The following is a 23985-nucleotide window of genomic DNA, read 5'->3' as shown; positions in this document are numbered from 1 at the left end:
CTCAGGGATTCAATAATATGTTTTTAATACAAACACCTAAAATCCATTGAGGAACACTTTTTTGTTAAATGACACGACTATATGGTACAGATCCAAACGCCGATACAGCTTTCGGAAAAGGGGGCGAAGCTTTTTGTAATTTGCCTTGTTCAATAATCTAATTTCATTTTCCATACTGGTGGTACCCGGTACCAGACAGTCAATGTGCAGTGTTTGCTAGAAGTTGGGCCCCGTCTCTTCATATCCCAAGTTGACGCGCATAGAGAGCCGGGAACCAGTTCATGTTTGCTAATCTATAATAACAGCCAATGGAATAAATTATTGATATTTGCTGCGGGACGAAGCTATAAATAGCTTTGGAATTCCCGTTTTCGACTTTTCGTTTAAGAACACCGAGCAATTAGTCAGTACACGAACACAAACTCACGAAATATCTTTGAATAGCAGGAAGAGGAGGCGAATTGATATGATAGGATCATAATGAAGATGGGTCGGCAACTTATTGTTGCTGTAGGTCTGTCAAGGCACTAAAAGTGAAAGTGAAAGTGCGATTACTAAATGACTACTAGCACCACAAGAGGTGTCAGTCAGGAAGCTGTTTCAAGTATCTGCCCTCAGCCACGTTTACTTCTCAACTTGCTAAAGACTTGCAGGGTGTTCCATAACGTCTTGCGTGGTGAGTGCGTTCAGTAGTCTGTATGTAATCACACACATGTACACAAAAAGGTGCTAAATAATGGTCATGTGTATATATCATTTAATATATAGCAATGTATGGTCTCTCTGACTTCGTCAAAGAGATACTGAAAAAACAAGCCATGACATCAAACAAAACCTTATTATCCCCCGCCCAACAAAGTTGGAGGGGATATAGAAACGGGCTCCGTCCGTCCGTCCGTCTGTCCGTCACGTTTCGTTTCCGGAGCATACATCAGAAACCGTTCGATATTTTGTCATCAAATTTGAAGGTCTGTCAAGTACATGCTGAACTGGTGCCTTTTGCTATTTAGAAATTTTAGAAATTTTATTTTTTTACGTTTCCATGGCAACTAGATGGTTATAGGTTCTGTGAGGGGAGGGTTCGTTTCCGGAGCATAACTCATAAACCGTTCAATATTTTTTCATCAAACTTTGCAGGTTTGTCAGGTACATGCTGAAATGGTGCCTTTTGCTATACATTTTTTTTAGAAATTTTTATTTTTTTACGTTTCCATGGCAGCAAACTTCCAAACTCTTCTTGTTTTTACCATTTCCATGACAAGTTCCACCTGGGTTAAAAAAGGTTAGGGTTTGTTAAGATTTAATTATGTCATAAATTTTGCAACAGGGGCGGGGGATATAGCCACGTTAATGGCAAATTCTTGTTATATTTTCTGTAGTTCATTATATTTGAGAGGGGCATGGTTGGCCAAGTCGTCTAAGGCGCGGCGATTCGCTGTAGAGAGTTAGGCCCCGTGGGCAAGCCAGAAACCTATGATTGAGGGTTCGAATCCCGTTTCGCCCCGATTATGTTTCTAGGTTTGTCAGCACCATAGCCGTGCACGTGGGTTTCAACGAAGTGTTAAACGTCTGAGACCTGCATCACTTCAGGCTTTCCTTCCACATTAAGCTGACACGCGTGATATAACTAGAAAACTGTTTAAAGCGACGTTAAACCAAATTCACTCACTCACTCATTACCTTTGAGGTTAAGACTTGTACGCCAAAATTATCGTGTTAAATGAGTCAAATTATACCTACACAATCAGGTGAATTCGTGAATATATGGACTTATTTCTCAATTTATATGTTTCAAGGTTAATTTTGTTTTGACGTTGTAAGATTTGTGGTCATACCGAAAATGTAAATGGTTTCAGTATCGATATTTGTGTTGGAACAGAAAATATAGCGTTGTGATGCATAGCATTTTCTCACCATGAGAACTCCGTTTCACACCAGTCAAGATCTAGCTCTATGACGTGCAGAGTTATGCCCCTTTCTTCGTGCTGCGTGGAGACTTGTCCTCGCCACTCGAATTAGTCCCGCACCTTGAATGTGGAATATATGTATTTTATGAAAACAAAACCTGTCTAGATTTATATAAAAGCAAGTCCAACCATCTCTCGTCAGCTCTATTCCACATATTCCATATGAAATCAGCATCAGGAATTAATTAATGGCATTAATTGTAGAGGCGAGAATGTATTATGTAATAAAAGATATCACCGACTATATGTTAGTCTACACTTGAAACAGTATCAGGAAATACAGCGATGATTGAATAATGAAGACAACTGCATGTGTGCTAATACTTATAAAGTGAAAACAAGCCAGTCCGGCGATAAGGAATATTAATTACTTACAGTAATGACAGAATTGCAAAGTGAGCTTTTCCAGAAAAATCTATTTTAGGAGCGATAAACATCCTCATTGAATTTCGTTCCCGTGCTTACAATCCGACTGAGAGTCTGGCAATGAACTTGTCAGTAGCGCTTAAAATACTGCATCTGCACTGGTTTTGTTTTATTTCAGTCCATACTGGTAATGAACAATGATGGAGGTATGCTGCATACGCTACTAAATATAGCCAATCGCTGTCACCTGACTACAGATTCCTACCCTGATTGAAGCCTCTAAATCGAAATTCAAAGATAACGTTTTTCCGCTAGCACATAATAATTATTAACAACAAAACAATATTTACAAATATGACAAATTGAAATCATAACATACGTGATGTTTTATCTTAAAATGTGTTTTAGGAGATGTTTATAAAGTCGAATTTGCGATATCTAGAAAACTTAGAAGTTAATTGAACAGGCTTATGCTTTCCGTGAAGAGATTTTCAGTGATCCATTCACATCACTGTAACCGCTATTTTGACTTTTACGTCCAATGGAATCTGTTTCGGCCGATAATCGAGACTGGTTATTCTCTGGCGTTGACGTTTTACATTTACTTGAAATACTGATAGCATGTACCATAATACTACCTTATTAATTTGTCCTTAGGGATTCAATAATATGTTTTTAATACAAACACCTAAAATCCATTGAGGAACACTTTTTTGTTTAATGACACGACTATATGGTACAGATCCAAACGCCGATACAGCTTTCGGGAAAAGGGGCGAAGCGTTTTGTAATTTGCCTTGTTCAATAATCTAATTTCATTTTCCATACTGGTCGTACCCGGTACCAGTCAGTCAATGTGCAGAGTTTGCTAGAAGCTGGGCCCCGTCTCTTCATATCCCAAGTTGACGCGCATAGAGAGCCGGGAACCAGTTCAAGTTTGCTAATCTATGATAACAACCAATGGAATAAATTATTGATATTCGCTGCGGGACGAAGCTATAAATAGCTTTGGAATTCCCGTTTACGACTTTTCGTTTAAGAACACCGAGCAATTAGTCAGTACACGAACACAAACTCACGAAATACCTTTGAAAAGCAGGACGAGGAGAGGAATTTAGTTTATAGGATCATAATGAAGATGGGTCGGCAACCTATTGTTGCTGTAGGCCTGTCAAGGCGCTGAAAGTGAAAGTGAAAGTACGATTACTGAGTGACTACTAGCACCACAAGAGGTGTCAGTCAGGAAGCTGTTTCAAGTATCTGCCCTCAGCCACGTTTACTTCTCAACTTGCTAAAGACTTGCAGGCTGTTCCGTAACGTCTTGCGTGGTGAGTGTGTTCAGTAGTATGTATGTAATCACACACATGTACACAAAAAGGTGCTAAAATAATGGTCATGTGTATATATTACTTTATATAGCAATGTATGGTCTCTCTGACTTCGTCAAAGAGATATTGAAAAAACAAGCCATGACATCAAACAAAACGTTATTATCCCCCGCCCAACAAAGTTGGCGGGGATATAAAAACGGGCTCCGTCCGTCCGTCCGTCTGTCCGTCACGTTTCGTTTCCGGAGCATAACTCAGAAACCGTTCGATATTTTGTCATCAAATTTGAAGGTCTGTCAAGTACATGCTGAACTGGTGCCTTTTGCTATTTAGAAATTTTAGAAAAAAATTTTTTTTACGTTTCCATGGCAGCTAGATGGTTATAGGTTCTGTGAGGGTAGGGTTCGTTTCCGGAGCATAACTCATAAACCGTTCAATATTTTTTCATGAAACTTTGCAGGTTTGTCAGGTACATGCTGAACTGGTGCCTTTTGCTATTAATGTTTTTTAGATTTTTTTATTTTTTTACGTTTCCATGGCAGCTAGATGGTTATAGGTTCTGTGAGGGTAGGGTTCGTTTCCGGAGCATAACTCATAAACCGTTCAATATTTTGTCATGAAACTTTGCAGGTTTGTCAGGTACATGCTGAACTGGTGCCTTTTGCAATTAATGTTTTTTAGAATTTTTTATTTTTTTTACGTTTCCATGGCAGCTAGATGGTTATAAGTTCTGTGAGGGTAGGGTTCGTTTCCGGAGCATAACTCATAAACCGTTCAATATTCTTTCATGAAACTTTGCAGGTTTGTCAGGTACATGCTGAACTGGTGCCTTTTGCAATTAATGTTTTTTAGAATTTTTTATTTTTTTTACGTTTCCATGGCAGCTAGATGGTTATAAGTTCTGTGAGGGTAGGGTTCGTTTCCGGAGCATAACTCATAAACCGTTCAATATTCTTTCATGAAACTTTGCAGGTTTGTCAGGTACATGCTGAACTGGTGCCTTTTGCAATTAATGTTTTTAGATTTTTTTTATTTTTTTACGTTTCCATGGCAGCAAGATGGACTTGGGTTCCAAACTCTTCTTGTTTTTACAATTTCCATGACAAGTTCCACCTGGGTTAAAAAAGGTTAGGGTTTGTTTAGATTTAATTATGTCATAAATGTTGCAACAGGGGCGGGGGATATAGCCACGTTAGTGGCAAATTCTTGTTATATTTTCTGTAATTCATTATCTTTGAGAGGGGCACGGTTGGCCCAGTCGTCTAAGGCGCGGCGATTCGCTGTGGAGAGTTGCGCCCCTTGGACACGCCAGAAACCTATGATTGTGGGTTCGAATCCCGGTTCGCCCCGATTATGTTTCTAGGTTTGTCAGCACCATACCCGTGTTCGTGGGTTTCAACGAAGTGGTAAACGTCTGAGACATGCATCACTTCAGGCTTTCCTTCCACATTAAGCTGACAAACCGTGATATAACTAGAAAACTGTTTAAAGCGACGTTAAACCAAATTCACTCACTCACTCTTTACCTTTGAGGATAAGACTTGTACGCCAAAATTCTGGTGTTAAATGAGTAAAATTATACCTACACAATCAGGATTAATTCGGGAATATATGGACTTATTTCTCAATTTATATGTTTCAAGGTTACTTTTGTTTTGACGTTGTATGATTTGTGGTCATACCGAAAATGTAAATGGTTTCAATATCGATATTCGTGTTGGAACAGAAAATATAGTGTTGTGATCCATAGTATATTATCACCATGAGAGCTCCGTTTCATACCAGTCATGAGTCTAGCTCTATGACGTACGGAGTTATGCCCCTTTCTTCGTGCTGCGTGGAGACTTGTCCTCGACACTCGAATCAGTCCCGCACCTTGACTGTGGAATATATGCATTTTATGAAAACAAAACCAGTCTAGATTTATATAAAAGCAAGTCCAACCATCTCTAGCCAGCTCTATTCCACATATTCCATATGAAATCAGCATCAGGAATTAATTAATGGTATTAATTGTAGACGCGAGAATGTATTATGTAATAAAAGATGTCACAGACTATATGTTAGTCTACACTTGAAACAGAATCACGAAATACCGCGATGATTGAATAATGAAGACAACTGCATGTGTGCTAATAGTGATAAAGTGGAAACAAGCCATTCCGGCGATAAGGAATATTAATTACTTACAGTAGTCACAAAAAATGCAAAGTGAGCTTTTCTAGAAAAATCTATTTTAGAAGCGATAAACATCCTCATTGAATTTTGACTTTTACGTCCAATAGAATCTGTTTCGGCCGATAATCGAGACTGGTTATTCTCTGGCGTTGACGTTTTATATTTACTAGAAATACTGATAGCATGTACCATAATGCTACCTGATTAATTTGCACTCAGGGATTCAATAATATTTTTTTAATACAAACACCTAAAATCCATTGAGGAACACTTTTTTGTTTAATGACACGACTATATGGTACAGATCCAAACGCCGATATATCGAAGCGTTTTGTGATTTGCCTTGTTCAATAATCTAATTTCATTTTCCATACTGGTTGTACCGGGTTCCAGTCAATGTGCAGTGTTTCTAGAAGCTGGGCCCCGTCTCTTCATATCCCAAGTTGTAGCGCATAGAGAGCCGGGAACCAGTTCAGGTTTGCTAATCTATAATAACAACCAGTGGAATAAATTATTGATATTCGCTGCGGGACGAAGCTATAAATAGCTTTGGAATTCCCGTTTACGACTTTTCGTTTAAGAACACCGAGCAATTAGTCAGTACACGAACACAAACTCACGAAATACCTTTGAATGACAGGAAGAGGATGAGAATTGATATGATAGGATCATAATGAAGATGGGGCGGCAACTTATTGTTGCTGTAGGTCTGTCAAGGCGCTGAAAGTGAAAGTGAAAGTACGATTACTGAGTGACTACTAGCACCACAAGAGGTGTCAGTCAAGAAGCTGTTTCAAGTATCTATCCTCAGCCACGTTTACTTCTCAACTTGCTAAAGACTTGCAGGGTGTTCCGTAACGTCTTGCGTGGTGAGTGTGTTCAGTGGTATCAGAGACCATATAATAGATCTATTATATGGTATCTGGTGGTATGTTTGTAATAATTTGTTTATATGTTAAATGTCTCTTTTATCTTGTGGTGTAATGTATTTTTTGACCATGGGTGAGACAAAAATAAACAGTTTTTCTTCTTCTTCTTCTGTAATCACCTGGTAATGTGTAGAGTAGGGCTGCAACGAATACACTATGAGGCAAATACGATTCATATCACGAATATAGGGTAACGAATACGAATATTAATTCACAATTACAATAACAAGTCAGCAGTTTATGTATTATTTATTATATTCAGTGAAGCAATAAAATCATAATTTATTTGACATGGTTTGTTAATTATTGATACATTATACATTTATACACTGCACTAATCCAGGTACTAGTATTTGCTCAAATGCGACAATGACCAGTGAAAACAATACTATCAAATTAACTAGTATTAGAGTGTTGTCATTGAAAGAAATCTATGCATATAATATGTTGTTATGGAGATTTTTAGGTACAGGGTATATAAATATACATGATAGCATATTCATAAATATTCAATTCTAGTGGCCATGAATAACGAATTCAATTCATGAATGGTTATGGTTCGATTCACCGAATACGCGAGTGAATTGTAACAGCCCTAGTGAAGAGTGTATTTTGGAATCCGTGGGACGAAGAATAACCAGACAGAAATATACTGAGAGAAACAAATAAGGGAACACATGAAATTACAAGTGTTCCATTCCTCTTTTCCAGGTTTCTTCGCAAGTTTTGTGAGTGACTGAGTGAGTGAGTTAAAATTTTAAGTCACATCGGCAATATTTCAGCCAAATCGTCACTATCAATAGTTAATATAATACATATATTGAAACTTATATAAAACACCTGCCAACGAGGGACAGTAAAATAACTAGACCGTAAGACTTATCACAGAAATAAATTTAGAACTAGTATGTAATCATAAAATCAATAGCACTATACATAACATTACATTATAAAAACAGGCTATAGATCGCCAGCAACTGAAGGTAGACCACCATACCGCAGGTTTTGTGTTGCACTGTGGGTGAAAATCAGGGAATGAATAAAGGAACATTGTGTGATGTGTCCATTCCCAACTGTAAACAATATGTTAACCCAGAAAACTGTACTTCAAAGAATTTAGTGTGAAACCACCAAACAAACAACAAGTGGTATACAACAAATGTATTACAAAAATAACTAGGTTAACCAATCAATACAAATTACTGCCTAGCAATTACGATACAATGCCAGTACACAATAGAGTGGTAGTACAATATTCAGTGGCGGTATATATGATGGCAGTGGTCAGTATAAAAAAATACAGTTGTGATAGAAAAGGTCTGTGATAATTATATATTTACCCACCAACGACAGTGATCAAGTTTCTGAGATGGCCTCGACATGGAGTCCAGGGTGATGATTGATCTTTACATGAAAGCTGGTCTTGACTGAACACACTCTTGTGACCTTACATACAGTCTAACTTGCCACTGGAAAATTTGACTCAGTGCCCACACAACTGAGAATATTCCACTATGTTTCTATGACATACTATCACATTCCATGGTATTCAGGAAGTATCACACTAGCATCTGAATATTGTCACTTCCCCCAAACTGCTAACATTAAATAGTACTACATTTCAGACTTATCACTGTCCAATCACAATGCAATGAGCGTGTATCGAGTCTCAACAGAACAATGTGTAACACAGTTACAATCATTGTTCAACAACAAAGGAGGTACTCAGTGAAGCGCTTGACACTAATTAAATAACCATGATTGTGCTTCCTCCGCGAAAGTAGTTGAAACTTTACATAAGTCATCCCCTGACAAGGGAGCCCCCAATCCGCGCTCCATTGCACGTCGTGAAATTATGAAACTCAAATGCGCAAGATGTAGAAATATTTCAACAGCAGGAAGATAAAAGCATATCTTCCATCATGTTCATAAATTCAAATATAGGAAGAAATGGCCTTCATCAGAAGTATTTGGAGTCTATTTGTCATTGAAAAATATCTTGAAAGGTATAGGTATTTTTCATTATCTCAAAGGGTATATCTTTCTCTTATGTATCATACAATATTTTGTTCAAGTCTCAGGGACACTGATAAGGTTACCTACCATCTTGGGCCCTCGTGCTTCAGATCCCAAGGCTACATACTGTCATACCAGCTTGACTTATTGTCATAACATGATTAGATTCCTCTCTATTTTCATAGATGCTTCATGGTGATGTGAAGAGCTGAACTTGTAATGGCCAGTACAGACGAGGACAGTGGCCACCACCTGGTCATGGCAACTTCCGGTGAGCAGTCTGGAGGTCACATGGTCACTTCCGGTGAGCAGTCTGAAGGTCACATGGCCACTTCCGGTGAGCAGTCTGGAGGTCACATGGCAACTTCCGGTGAGCAGTCTGAAGGTCACATGGCAACTTCTGGTGAGCAGTGTGGAGGTCACATGGCCACTTCCGGTGAGCAGTCTGAAGGTCACAAGGCAACTTCTGGTGAGCCGTCTGGAATTCACATGGCAACTTCCGGTGAGCAGTCTGGAGGTCACATGGCCACTTCCGGTGAGCAGTCTGGAGGTCACATGGCCACTTCCGGTGAGCAGTATGAAGGTCACATGGCCACTTCCGGTGAGCAGTCTGGAGGTTACATAGTCACTTCCGGTGAGCAGTCTGAAGGTCACATGGCCACTTCCGGTGAGCAGTCTGAAGGTCGCATGGTCACTTCCAGTGAGCAGTCTGAAGGTCACATGGTCACTTCCGGTGAGCAGTCTGGAGGTCACATGGCCACTTCCGGTGAGCAGTCTGAAGGTCACATGGCAACTTCTGGTGAGCAGTGTGGAGGTCACATGGCCACTTCCGGTGAGCAGTCTGAAGGTCACAAGGCAACTTCTGGTGAGCCGTCTGGAATTCACATGGCAACTTCCGGTGAGCAGTCTGGAGGTCACATGGCCACTTCCGGTGAGCAGTCTGAAGGTCACATGGCCACTTCCGGTGAGCAGTCTGAAGGTCACATGGCCACTTCCGGTGAGCAGTCTGGAGGTCACATGGTCACTTCCAGTGAGCAGTCTGAAGGTCACATGGCCACTTCCGGTGAGCAGTCTGGAGGTCACATGGTCACTTCCGGTGAGCAGTCTGGAGGTCACATGGTCACTTCCGGTGAGCAGTCTGAAGGTCACATGGTCACTTCCGGTGAGCAGTCTGGAGGTCACATGGTCACTTCCGGTGAGCAGTCTGGAGGTCACATGGTCACTTCCGGTGAACAGTCTGGAGGTCACATGGCCACTTCCGGTGAGCAGTCTGGAAGTCACATTGCCACTTCCGGTGAGCAGTCTGGAGGTCACATGGCCACTTCCGGTGAGCAGTCTGGAGGTCACATGGCCACTTCCGGTGAGCAGTCTGGAAGTCACATTGCCACTTCCGGTGAGCAGTCTGGAGGTCACATGGCCACTTCCGGTGAGCAGTCTGGAGGTCACATGGCCACTTCCGGTGAGCAGTCTGGAGGTCACATGGACACTTCCGGTGAGCAGTCTGGAGGTCACATGGCCATTCCTGATGTTGACTCTGAAAGTTCAGATGTAGAAAACTTTACAGCAGCGGAGGACGTTGTGGTATCGAACCAGCCAGTCCCCGGATTTGGTAGGTACAGGTGGTTGTCCTTGTTGTCCTTGTTGTCCCCCCATATATGAGAGAGAGAGTGAGTGAGTGAGTGAGTTAATATTTAAAGTCACATCGGCAGTATTTCAGCCATATCGTGACTTGAACAAGTTATGCATTTATATTATAGATTTATATAAAAAACTGTCAACGAAGGACAGTATAACAACCAGCAATATGTCACAGATCAGAAGTGTAAAACTAGTTTTAGAGCAATAAAATGATTTTTTTTACAACAGACGACACATTATAAAAACAGGCTATTAATCACCAACAACTAAAGTGAGGCCACCATACTAGGGACCAAGGGGACTTACAGTACCTTAGCTACCTACAAGGTTCCCTAACAGGATTTACACCATTCCTTTAGTTATTGGCGAATGTGGACGAGATTAGCCGAAAAGTAAAATATACAAATATTCTACGTTTAAAAACAGTGATAGATAAATTACTTTGAATGAAGTGGTCTAACATATCCTCTCAGGGGGACAATAATTTTACACTACTTTAACCCCCTTCGAGGATAAAGCCACTGACAATCTCAGTTAATTATTCGTACTATCAATAGTAAAAGATATTTATTTATTTACAATACATAGTCATCAAAATTTATCTATCAATTCAATTTCCTGTAAAAAAGCAAGTATAAAATGTGGACTTATCTGATTAAAAAGATCTCTAAAGGATGAGACTTTGAAATACTTATCCCTTGTGATGGAAAAATCAATACAGTCAAGCAGGACATGCTTGACCGTGATTCTTTCATCACAAGGGATACAGAACGGAGGATCTTCACCTTTTAAAAGATATTCATGTGTATATCTCATGTGGCCAATACGACATCGCCGTAAAATGACCTCTTCAAATCTGGACTGACAACCCAAGTAGGTGTAGCCAATAGTTGGTTTTATTTCATGCAATTTATTTACACCTGCTTGGGTGTCCCACTTCTTTTGCATAAGGTCCCTGATTTAACATCTAATAACAGGCTTATAATCAGTGTATGGAAGAAGAAGTGGTGTCACAGATTTGTTGAGTGCTGCTTTTGCAGCAGCATCAGCCATTGTATTACCAACAATTCCAACATGGCTTGGCAACCAACAAAAGACGATGTCGTATTGGGCAGTGGCGAGAACATTATTCAATTCTAAAATATCAAGAATGAGTGGATGATCTGAAGAACAATTATGGATGGCCTGAAGGCATGACAAGGAATCAGAAAAGATGATGAACTGTTGAGATGATTGATTTTGAATGTATTCCAATGCTATAAGAATAGCATTGGCTTCAGCTGTAAAAATAGAGCCAGTACCAGGAATTCTCAAAGACACTCTTTTAGATCCAATGACAGTGGCACTTGAAACTTTGCCACCATCCTTTGAACCATCAGTAAAAATAGATCGATGAGAATCATATTTGGACCTTAATTGCGCATATTCTTGTTGATATATCAATGGGTTAGTGTCAGATTTCTTTAGGGTAGTTAGTGTTAGGTCTACCTCTTGTTTAACTAGTTGCCAAGGAGGTGTAGACAGTAGCCGGGAAGGTGAGATAATAGAAAGATCAATATTAGCTGCTGTAATATGTGGCTGAATTCTGATCCCTAGAGGAGGAACAAGTTTTGGTTTAGATTAAAATAATTTGGCATACATGGGATTAAACACACATTCATATGCTGGATTCGAAGGGTTTGAGTACAATTTAGTCACATATTGTAACGAAAGTTTGATTCGACGTTGTTTTAGAGATGGCTCATCGGCCTCTACATATAAGCTATCGACTGGTGATGTTCGAAAGGCTCCAAGACAAAGTCTCAGGCCTTGATGATGTACTGAATCTAATATTTTTAAGTTGCTTTTACAGGCCCCCCCATAAATAATAGAACCATAATCGAGTTTGGAACGGATGAGAGAGGGATATAAATGAAGGAGAGTAGTCTGATCCCCTCCCCATTTTGAATGAGAAACGACTTTCAACAAGTCAATTGCCTTCAGACATTTAGTCTTCAGATATTTTATATGTGGTAAAAATGTGAGATGATTATCAAATATAATACCCAAGAACTTGGCTTCCTTGACAACTTTAATAGGAAAACCAGCCAAAAATAGTTCAGGGTCTTTATGCGGTTTATATTTGCGGCAAAAATGGATACAGTTTGTTTTGACTTTGGAGAACTTAAACCCATTCTCTAGACACCATTTCTGTATTTTATTGAGGCATAATTGTAGCTGTCGCTCAATAGTGTGCATATTTGTACCACGACAAGATATATTAAAATCATCTACGAAAAGTGATCCATCCACTGCATCACTTAAAACCTTGGAAAGACTATTGATTTTAATACTAAATAGAGTAACTGACAAAATACTTCCTTGTGGGACACCCTGCTCCTGATTATAATGGTCAGACAGGGTTGAGTGAGTGAGTGAGTTAAGTTTTAAGTCACATCGGCAATATTTCAGCCATATCGTGACTATCAAAGGTAAAATATTAGAAATACTTGGAAAACGTATAAAAACCTACCAACGATGGGCAGTAAAATAACTAGATTTATCACAGAGAAATATTTAAAACTAGTATGGAATCATAAAATGGATAGTACGATACATAACAATACATTATAAAAACAGGCTATGATCTCCAACAACTGAAGGTAGATCACCATACTGGGGACCATGGGGACTTACAGTACTTTTGCTACCTGCATGGACCCCAGCTGGATTTACATCATCCCTTCAGGTGTTGGCGACGATTAGGGAATTTAGCTGAATTTAAAAGAACATATATGCTACGATTAAAACTATGATAGTAATAACAGACTTCGAATGATATGGACTTACTATGCCCTCTCAGGGGGACAATAATTTTACAGTACTTTAACCCCCGTCAAGGGCACAGCCAATAACAATCTCAGTTCACAATTAGATACTATCAAATTAAGAAACAATTACGTACATCAAAATTTATTTATCAGTTCAATTTCTTTTAAAAATGCAATAATTAAATGAGGACTAATATTGGTAAAAAGATCCTTAAGCGATGATGATTTGAAATATTTATCCCTTGTGATGGAAAAATCAACACAGTCAAGCAGGACATGCTTGACCGTGATTCTCTCATCACAAGGGATGCAGAAAGGAGGATCCTCACCATTAAGTAAATATTCATGAGTATATCTTGAATGGCCAATGCGACATCGTCTTAATATAACCTCATCAAATCTGGACTGACAACCCAAGTAGGTATAACCGGTATTTGCTTTGATTGCATGTAATTTATTTATACCCACTTGGGTGTCCCACTTCTTCTGCATCAGATCTCTGATATAACATCTAATGACAGGTTTATAATCACTGTAAGGTAGAAGAAGTGGTGTCACAGATTTGTTGAGTGCTACCTTAGCAGCAGTATCAGCCAAAGTGTTACCAATGATCCCAACATGGCTGGGCAACCAACAAAAGACGATGTCGTATTGGCCAGTTGCAAGATTATTATGTAATTCAATAATTTCAAGTAAAATTGGATGCTGACACGACATATTTTTTATTGCTTGAAGACAGGAAAGTGAGTCTGAAAAAATGATAAATGCCTTATGTTTGGACTGGCTATTTATATAGTTTAGAGCAGTTAATATGGCATGTGATTCTGCTGTAAAAATTGAGGAGTCATCTGGTAATCTGGTTGATAAAGTTCTGGATCCAATGATGGTTGCGCTGGCAACAGCACCTCCATCCTTGGATCCATCTGTAAATATTGATTTGTAAGTGTTGTATTCACTTCTTAACTGATTATATTCTTGTTGATATTGAAGTTGGTTCGTGTCAGATTTCTTTAGTTTAGATAATGTAACATCCACCTCAGACAGGGTTGAACCCACTCGGACTTGAAATTGCCTGCCGTCTAAAAACTGTGATATAAAATGTGGTAAGCGGCCTCTCAGACCAAACTTGTGTAAATCTTTTAAAATGCCATGCTTCCAGGTAGTGTCGTAAGCTTTCTCAAGATCGAAAAATACTGACACTGCATGTTGTTTGTGGACAAAAACATTTTTGACAAACGATTCCAATCGTACTAAATGATCAATAGTACTACGATTTTTGCGGAAACCACATTGAATATTTGTTAGTAGCTGAGAGAGAGAGAGAGAGAGAGAGAGAGAGAGAGAGGGGTGGGGGGTGGGGGGGAGGATTTCCCTGACAAATGAGGTTGTGGCCCCGTAAGTTCGTATTCAGCATTGAAATTTGGTTACCATGGTTACCGATGATTCCTCATATATTGGTGTTGACAGGTGACCATCCTTCAGGGGGCTCCCAGGTTGCCAACACTTTGAACATCATCACCGAACAGACCAGACAAGGAACGCTTGGGAGAGGTGAGCTTTCATGGCTGAAGGGTCAGTTGTCTACTTGATCTTGTGCAAGACTCTTACCATTCTCAGAGTGCAAATGGTGCTTATGTTCAATCGGAATGTTATTTCCCTGGCCCAACATGTCATCCTTATGTATATATGGGTGATGAAGGAACGAAGAGTATACAGACTCCTAAATATTGACAATGATGTTGTGCAAGACACTTAACAATTCTCAGAGAGCAGATTGGTGCTTATTTCTCAGTCCAAATGATATTTCCCGATGATGTGACCCCTTAGAACGTGTTGTCTTCACACAGAGCCGTATTGTATCAGAGTCAAACATCAGATTTCAATTTGATTGAATTTGTGCAGGGGGCTTGAATCTGGCAATATTGCAAACATGGCCATTATTAACAAGTCTGAATGAAGAAGGATGTTATTTATTATTCTACCATGAATTTGGAATTTACTCGATTAGGATTGGTCAATCAGAGGCTATTAAATCACAATAAACTCCCTCTGATTGAAACAGCTGGTTTCACTGCGAAAGCTAATATTCATAGAATAGTACTATTTTCGGTCATTGTCGGTAGGCATATTTAAATAATTATATCTACAATTACAGGTTACAAAATGCACAGATTCAGTTACTAAAATATTCAAAGGATGTGTGGCAATACATTTCATGCAGAAAACACGATAGAAATCTACAAAGGGAATGTATTTACGTTTTGGAGACAATAGAGAGCTTGGAATTGTGGCGCTTTTCTTTATACCACTGTGACGTCATATCTTTTGCTTCAAAATGAGCGGTATGTCATAATGGTGACATGCGATGTAGAGCGAAAGCCTTGCAAAGCTTGCTTTGTTTTCTTAAGGGATGATCACCAAGTTGCTGTGCTTATATGCTTTCAATGCCTGTCATATGTTCGAGTGAAGTATTATGGTGTAAACAAAGTGCTTGAGTATATACAGCGCCATATTTTGTTCCGTGATTCAAGTAATTCAGATTGATAACCCACTCAAAACACTGAACTCAACCCATGCCGCTTCACTCAGTATATTTGCTAACACCAAAGAGTTCGCGTTTTATTTAGTCATGGTAGAATGGAGATAAACATACTGTGTTTTCTATGTAGAGCTAGGTTACCTGTAGATTTAACCGTGCTAAATTTAACATTTGAAACCTCACGCTGCACGTTCGGTTCCAAATTCAATTTAGCGCGCTTAAATCTACAGGTAACCTAGCTCTACATTAAAAACACAGTATGTTTATCTCCTAAATAAAGTTGTTGTTGTGTACACTAAATCAGGAACAAGTTCTTATGAAAAGAACGTTTTCTCTATGCTTGCAATTCAGTGTGTATCAACAACTGATGCCACAATGCCAAGCACTCGTCACTGATCAAAGATGGTGATGTTCAGTGTTCATTTTAAAGTACTGTGGAGACATAAAAGATTTTTCAGTGAAAGTTGAAATATTTCATCATGAGAAAATTCAGATGATCCTTTCTCCTCCTACACAAAAAGATGTTCCACACAGTATGAAAGAGGTATCTATTTTGGTTTCTTATGTTTCATTCCAAGTGTTCATAGTAAATAGTTTTCATTCCTCCACAGGTACCCTTGATTTGCGTACAGACGAAGCGAAGAAGATTTTTCTTCCAACTGAACCCTTCAAAGACGTGAAACGAAAATTGAAGGAATTTGGACATGTGACCATCTGCGGAGCTTCAGGAGAAGGCAAGACAACGATGGCTCTGGTGTTAGGGTCACAGTACAGAGACAAAGGCTACGAGGTCGTGTTTGTGGACAATATTGAGAAGTTTGACTTAGACCACTGTCTTAATAGGCACCCCAGAGTATTTCTCATAGTAGATGACATGTTTGGTACTGTTGGATTATCTGCGAATACATCACAGGTGAAATCCTTTCTAAACAACCTTCTCCTCCATTTAGAACAAAAGCGGAGTGCGGAAAAGCTGCATTCAGAAATGCATGAAAGCAGTGATGCTGTTGGTAAATCCAGAAAGAAAGTGCAGAGTCAAACAGAATTTCAAACAAAAGATAGTGATGCTGTTGGTAAATCCAGAAAGAAAGTGCAGAGTCAACCAGAATTTCAAACAAAAGATAGTGATGCTGTTCGTAAATCCAGAAAGAAAGTACAGAGTCAACCAGAATGTCAAACAAACTATATTCGTGTGATCTTCACATCAAAGTCATACAACTTCCATGATGGACTTGCAAAACTGCAGTACGAGGGTTTCAAACTGTTCAAAGCTCAAACTGTAATGGATTTAACCACACAAGATAAATACTGGCTTTCTGACAAAGAGAAAAAGACAATATTTGAACAACATAGGAATGCTCTCGGTGACTGCTCCATGCAACATATACCTGATTACAGTGAGCTGGAAATCTGTTCAAATATCTTTGGATTCCCTCTTATTTGTAAACTTTGTTTTGAATTTTCATCTTTCTACAAAAATGCAAAATCTTTTTTCAAAGAACCTCTGTTTTATCTCAGGCTAGAACTAAAGCATTTGCTTGAAGACAGAAATGACCGATCAGCCATTCTGGTTCTGATGCTACTGTGTGAAGACAAATTGGACCTGACCAAGTTAGACAGTGAAGGTGAGGATAAGGAAATCGACAGCCTGGTCAAAACTGTTTTACGGCTGATGTCTGACGCTACACGTTCAGGCATGTACAAAGCAGCTAAAGGTTTGAGAGGTACATTCTTCACAAGAGGAGACACTGTTGGCTTTGCTCATTCTTCAATCTATGATGCTAGTGCCTGTGCCTTGTATAATATCAGTCCAATCTTTGTTTTGAAGCAATGCAGTGATGACTTTCTGTTTGAAAGGGTACAGAGTGAAAAGGTTGAGGAAACCAAAGTTGATGATCATCTCCATTTGATATATGTCTCAGAGAATTATGATGACCTACTTACCACAAGGTTTGCACAGTCTATCAAACAAGGACAGTTTTCTAAATCAGTAACACATCCAATTCTCAAACAAGACGCCACAGTTTTCAAGCTGCTCAACAAACTTCAGTGTGATCGGACAAAACAGCTTCACCAGCATAATCAAACTTATGCTAAGGAAGAACCTTGGTTTCACAAGAAAGAGAAGGGACAATGTTTTCTGTACTGGGCAGTTCTTGGACATAATGCACGTCTAGTTACAGATATAGAACACACAACTGGAGAAGAGTTCACTCAAGGAGAGATCAGTGAGGCCATGGAAGGATGTGCACAAAGCAACAACGTGACAGCATTGAAATGGCTGTTCAGCAGGAGTGAGAAACATGACCATCAGTTGACACTGAACAGACTTTTGTTGGTAGCTGCTGTAAATGGCAACTCTGACATACTAGTGTATCTGCTTCAGGAAGGCGCTGATATTAACACAAGAGACAAGGGACTGCAAACCATCTTCCATCTTGTCTGTAAATCAGGAATGGAAAAAACCCTGAAAGTCCTGTTAACCAGGAAACCTGGGAATAATGTCATAAACTCTGTTGATGTGAATGGCAGAACCCCTGTCATGGTTGCAGCACACACAGGATCAGAGGGATGTTTTGAGTTACTGCAGACAATATCAAACTTGAATGTGAAAGACAAATATAGAAACGGAATTATTCATTTTGCCTGCATTGGTGGTAACAAGGCTATAGTGCAACATGTCCTGTCTCCTTCTAACATCAACAGTAGAGGGATGCAGGGATCCACACCAGTAATGGCGGCAGCTCACAGTGGACATCAAAGTGTGTTTGATCTCCTTGTGTCCAACCAAGCTGACCTCACACTGGTGGATACAGATGGTAATAGTTTACTTCATCATGCCTGTGAGGGTGGGAACACTGCTATAGTACAACATGTCCTGTCTCCTTCTAACATAAACAGTAGAGGGAGGCATGGATGCACACCATTAATGGCAGCAGCTGTCAGTGGACATCAAAGTGTGTTTGAGCTCCTTATGTCCAACCAAGCTGACCTCACACTGGTGGATACAGATGGTAATAGTTTACTTCATCTTGCCTGTCAGGGTGGGAACACAGCTATAGTACAACATGTCCTGTCACCTTCTAACATCAACAGTAGAGGGATATATGGATACACACCAGTAATGGTGGCAGCTGTCAGTGGACATGAAAGTGTGTTTGACCTCCTTGTGTCCAACAAAGCTGACCTCACACTGGTGGATACAGATGGTAATAGTTTACTTCATTTTGCCTGTCGTGGTGGAGACACTACTATAGTGCAACATGTTCTGTCTCCTTCTAACATCAACAGTAGAGGGATATATGGATACACACCAGTAATGGTGGCAGCTGTCAATGGACATCAAAGTGTGTTTGACCTCCTTGTGTCCAACCAAGCTGACCTCAAACTGGTGGATGCAAATGGTAATAGTTTACTTCATCTTGCCTGTCTTGGTGGAAACACAGCTATAGTACAACATGTTCTGTTTCCTTCTAACATCAACAGTAGAGGGGAGAATGGATGGACACCAGTAATGGTGGCAGCTGTCATTGGACATCCAAGTGTGTTTGACCTCCTTGTGTCCAACCAAGCTGACCTCACACTGGTGGATACAGATGGTAAAAGTTTACTTCATCTTGCCTGTCATGGTGGAAACACTGCTATAGTACAACATGTTCTGTCGCCTTCTAACATCAACAGTAGAGGGATACAACGATACACACCAGTAATGGTGGCAGCTGTCAGTGGACATCAAAGTGTGTTTGACCTCCTTGTGTCCAACCAAGCTGACCTCACACTGGTGGATGTAGATGGTGATAGTTTACTTCATCTTGCCTGTCATGGTGGAAACACTGCTATAGTACAACATGTCCTGTCTCCTTCTAACATCAACAGTAGAGGGATACATGGATACACACCAGTAATGGTGGCAGCTGTCCATGGACATGAAAGTGTGTTTGACCTCCTTGTGTCCAACCAAGCTGACCTCACACTGGTGGATACAGATGGTGATAGTTTACTTCATCATGCCTGTCGTGGTGGAAATACTGCTATAGTACAACATGTCCTGAGTCCTTCTAACATCAATAGTAGAGGCTCACATGGATACACACCAGTAATGGTGGCAGCTATCGGTGGACATCAAAGTGTGTTTGATCTCCTTGTGTCCAACAAGGCTGACCTCACACTGGTGGATGTAGATGGTGATAGTTTACTTCATCTTGCCTGTCATGGTGGAAACACTGCTATAGTACAACATGTTCTGTTTCCTTCTAACATCAACAGTAGAGGGATAAATGGATGCACACCAGTAATGGTGGCAGCTGTCCATGGACATCAAAGTGTGTTTGACCTCATTGTGTCCAACCAAGCTGACCTCACACTGGTGTCTACATCTGGTGATAGTTTACTTCATCATGCCTGTCGTGGTGGAAATACTGCTATAGTACAACATGTCCTGAGTCCTTCTAACATCAATAGTAGAGGCTCACATGGATACACACCAGTAATGGTGGCAGCTATCGGTGGACATCAAAGTGTGTTTGACCTCCTTCTGTCCAACCAAGCTGACCTAACACTGGTGAATGCAAATGGTAATAGTTTACTTCATCATGCCTGTCATGGTGGAAACACAGCTATAGTACAACATGTCCTGTCTCCTTCTAACATCAACAGTAGAGGGATACACGGTTACACACCAGTAATAATGGCAGCTGTCAATGGACATAAAAGTGTGTTTGAGCTCCTTGTGTCCAACCAAGCTGACCTCACACTGGTGGATGCAGATGGTTATAGTTTACTTCATCATGCCTGTCATGGTGGAAACACAGCTATAGTACAACATGTCCTGTCTCCTTCTAACATCAACAGTAGAGGGATACATGGATTCACACCAGCAATGGTGGCAGCTTTCAGTGGACATCAAAGTGTGTTTGATCTCCTTGTGTCCAACAAGGCTGACCTCACACTGGTGGATGCAAATGGTAAAAGTTTACTTCATCTTGCCTGTCAGGGTGGGAACACTGCTATAGTACATGCCCTGTCTCCTAACATCAACAGCAGAGGGAGGCAAGGATGCACACCTGTGATGAAGGCTGTATTCCATGGACATAAAGATGTGTAAGACATTAATAAAGACATTGAATGTGTAGCTCAGATGGGTGGACATCCAACACTAACCAGTTATCTTCAAACTGTGAACCATCCACACTGATTAAACTTAGTCCTATCAAACAAATCCACAGGACTGTTCTTTCCCATGCTATACGTGCACCTTCAAGTGCGGATACACCGGTACGGAAAAGGAAAGATGCACAGCCTTTTGAAGAAAGAAATGCTTGCACAGGATTCAGGAAACAAAGTGCATTTGTAAGACAATTACTCAATTGTTATCCTTATTTAAGACAATATCAATTCACTGAATGATTTGGTTATATGTAATCATGACTAGTATGACGCAAGAAGTGGGGGACGCACACTTGATGAGCAGGATTTTCTGCAGATCAGTTGTTGTGAAAAATTTGTACAAACCCTAAAATATGGTCTCTTGAAAGATACGGACTCCACTTCCAGAATATTAAATGGTGAGTCACTCAGTTAATGGCCATAATCCGGTGCACGAAATCTCCCATGGTAGTACCTGTTGCTAATTACAGGACACAGGACATGCTATCTATCTCACAAGCTCTTACATAATCATAATCGACAGCCCAATATTGTCTTATAACTCGCATTCTGGTTGGTTTCCATGACTGAGTAGCAAAGCAAATCAAACTGGCTAATGAAAATCAAGGGCGGGTAATTTGTGATCACGAGTTTGGTGTTTTGGGGACAGAGGTTGTAAAGAAACTGCAAGTGACAACAGATCACGTTGACAATATGGTGAAGCAGAATAGTTTGTTTCCGGAAAGTGACATATCGCAGGTGAATCAAAAACCCACGCATCATCATTTTGTATGGTGGGTTTGTAAAGCTAGACAGAATTGAAGTGACCTGATAGATATGACTTTAATGAGATTACCATTATTAATATGTTGTCTGTAGGAGCAAAGTTTGTAACATTTCCTATTTAAATTATGCCCGTTAGGGGTGCTGCTTAATATAGTTTCTTGGTTTTGAGGTTTAAGTCGCAATTAGCTTTCTTGACCTTTTGACTGTTGACAGGTGTTGCAGACTTCATAGCTTTATCCACCTGGGAATTTGTTTTACATATGATTAGATGACATGAGAGGTTCAAAAAGCTTGTGTACACCATAACTTGAGTATTAATTAATGGAATTTCATGAATCTTAGTATATGGGATCTCTAAGGTAGGGGTCTCGATCACATTAACTTTTGGTGACCTCCATATAAGGTCAAGGTCACCAGAGGTCAAATAATGAAACATGGTTCAAATGTCTTGAATTTTTGTCATGAAAAATCAAAATCAAGGGTTATATAATCAGTTGAGAAGGATTTTAGAACTCAAAACAATAAACTCTCATCATACGCTGCAGCTATGATGCCACTGACGTTGTAGTCAACAATGTTGGTTCATCAAAATGACACCATGAAAAGGCCGTCTGGCTCAAAGGTCTGTCTCACATAGGCGGTTCCTCGCCATTTGGACTTAATTCCTAATCAAGCCTCGTAAAGTGGATGCTGGAGGTCGCCATTGTGAACCTTTGCCAAAGCTGACATACCCGGATGTTGTGGTCATGGGCTGTGGGGGTCACACTTGATTTACAAGATCGAGGAAAGTCACGTGTCATCGTCCAGATAAAGAGTGCACGTAAACGAAAACTCTGCACTTTCGTGGACCTTGTGTTCATGTTTAACATGCAGATCACACACATACATGCTCACATGGTTTGCACGTGGATGAGTTTTGGAGAATTTGCATGTTTGTAGTCTCTATTTTGCCATAAGGCAGCTGTAACAATAGTGTTATGTTTGGACCACCTGTATATTCATGATTCATGTATCACAATGTGTAAAAGTCTGACATTGTAGCAGTTGCTGGTTGAAGTCATTAGCACATTTCATTTTGTCTGTGTCTTTATTAAAAGGAATTGTACTTTCATTAATAATGTGTGTACACAATATTTATCTTGAGCATTTATATGTAAATAGAACTTGACAAGACTTTATAAGCATATCTTGATCGTTCATGATTGAGATTGAATGTCAAGGTTAATAAACCAGATGTGCTTGTTATGTAAGGCAGATAGAGGCCATGGACTTTCAAGGTTTCAAGGTTGTACTGCATTGCATGTGTTTTCCCATAGTGAAGTTATGTTATAAAACAGGAGTGCTTATACCTTGGCTATTACGGTAGAGAGTTGCATGGGACTTTCTGTTTCAAAGTTGTACTGTACTGGGCATGTGTGCAGTCAGTGCCTTAACTGATGTGACTATCAAAGTGGCAGGTTATTATGATTTAAAGATCTATAAAGGTATATTTATAAAGGTCTAACAATATCTGTACATCTTGTAACCTTAATGTTGTAGAAAATAAGTATCATTTTATGCTTGTGTGTAAACTTCTTCAATTAAGAAACAAGTATATTCCAAAGAAGTTTACATCTTATCCAAATATCAATTTGTTTTGCCAACTCATGTCAACCTCAAATATTACTTTATTACAAAATATTGCATTGTACATACATCATGCATTGTTAGTCAGAGGAAACACGCATACCAGTGCCTGAACTGATGTCACTATCAAAGTGATTCACCATATATGTTTTTGTTTGGAATTCTCTGGGGCTTCATGAATAGGTTTGCATGTAACGCTAACAGTTTTCTCGTTCAGCATGCATAATCTGCAATATATTCACTTGTAAAATTAGGATGTTTATAATGGTTTAATTTATGCAACTAATATGAACAAGTTTTTTTTCAAGTTGTGTTATGTTTACTTTTTTCAATGCTGGAATATGTGTGTCATGACATGTAAACTATTTCTTGTTTGTAAGAGTATTGTATTAATGCTTTTTTTTCAAAATGCTTTTAGCATCCTGACATTCAATTATATTTAACTCATGTTCACTTCTCAACATCAATAGCATACATCAACGTGACCAAGAATAACCTGGGTCCAATCTCTCGGAATCTGTGGTCTAATGACAAGTTATTGAAGCAGGTTGAATCAGAATATGTTGTCCGTGCATCACTGTCAATGTGTGTACATCGTTTAACTGCTTGCATACAGAGATTATCATAATAAATACTACTTGGCCATGAATCAGCACT

General features: G+C 39.6%; 2 protein-coding genes across 2 annotated transcripts in view; both read left to right on the top strand.

Moving 5' to 3' along the window:
* The window catches only part of LOC139465014 (uncharacterized), a 58206-nt gene extending 36037 nt beyond the window's left edge, over positions 1-22169 (top strand). Inside the window, exon 6 of the mRNA XM_071246681.1 lies at positions 18437-22169. Coding sequence (XP_071102782.1) covers positions 18437-20875 — 2439 coding nt within the window. The 3' untranslated portion in view covers positions 20876-22169. The remainder of the gene's footprint in view (positions 1-18436) is intronic.
* On the top strand, positions 6619-18168 carry LOC139465081 (uncharacterized). Its single transcript, XM_071246777.1, has 6 exons — positions 6619-6708; positions 8970-9070; positions 9962-10393; positions 14700-14783; positions 16383-18065; positions 18158-18168. The coding sequence occupies exons 2-6, from the start codon at positions 9004-9006 to the stop codon at positions 18166-18168; spliced, it is 2277 nt and encodes a 758-aa protein (XP_071102878.1). The 5' UTR covers positions 6619-6708; positions 8970-9003.
* Positions 22170-23985: the final 1816 nt, after the last annotated feature.

The sequence above is a fragment of the Haliotis cracherodii genome, unplaced genomic scaffold, assembly GCF_022045235.1.
Source record: "Haliotis cracherodii isolate W230 unplaced genomic scaffold, xgHalCrac1.p SCAF_17, whole genome shotgun sequence".
In the NCBI taxonomy this organism is placed as follows: Eukaryota; Metazoa; Mollusca; class Gastropoda; order Lepetellida; family Haliotidae; genus Haliotis; species Haliotis cracherodii.
The sequence above is the reverse complement of the archived record's forward strand: the minus strand, read 5'-3'. Positions and strand labels throughout refer to the sequence as shown.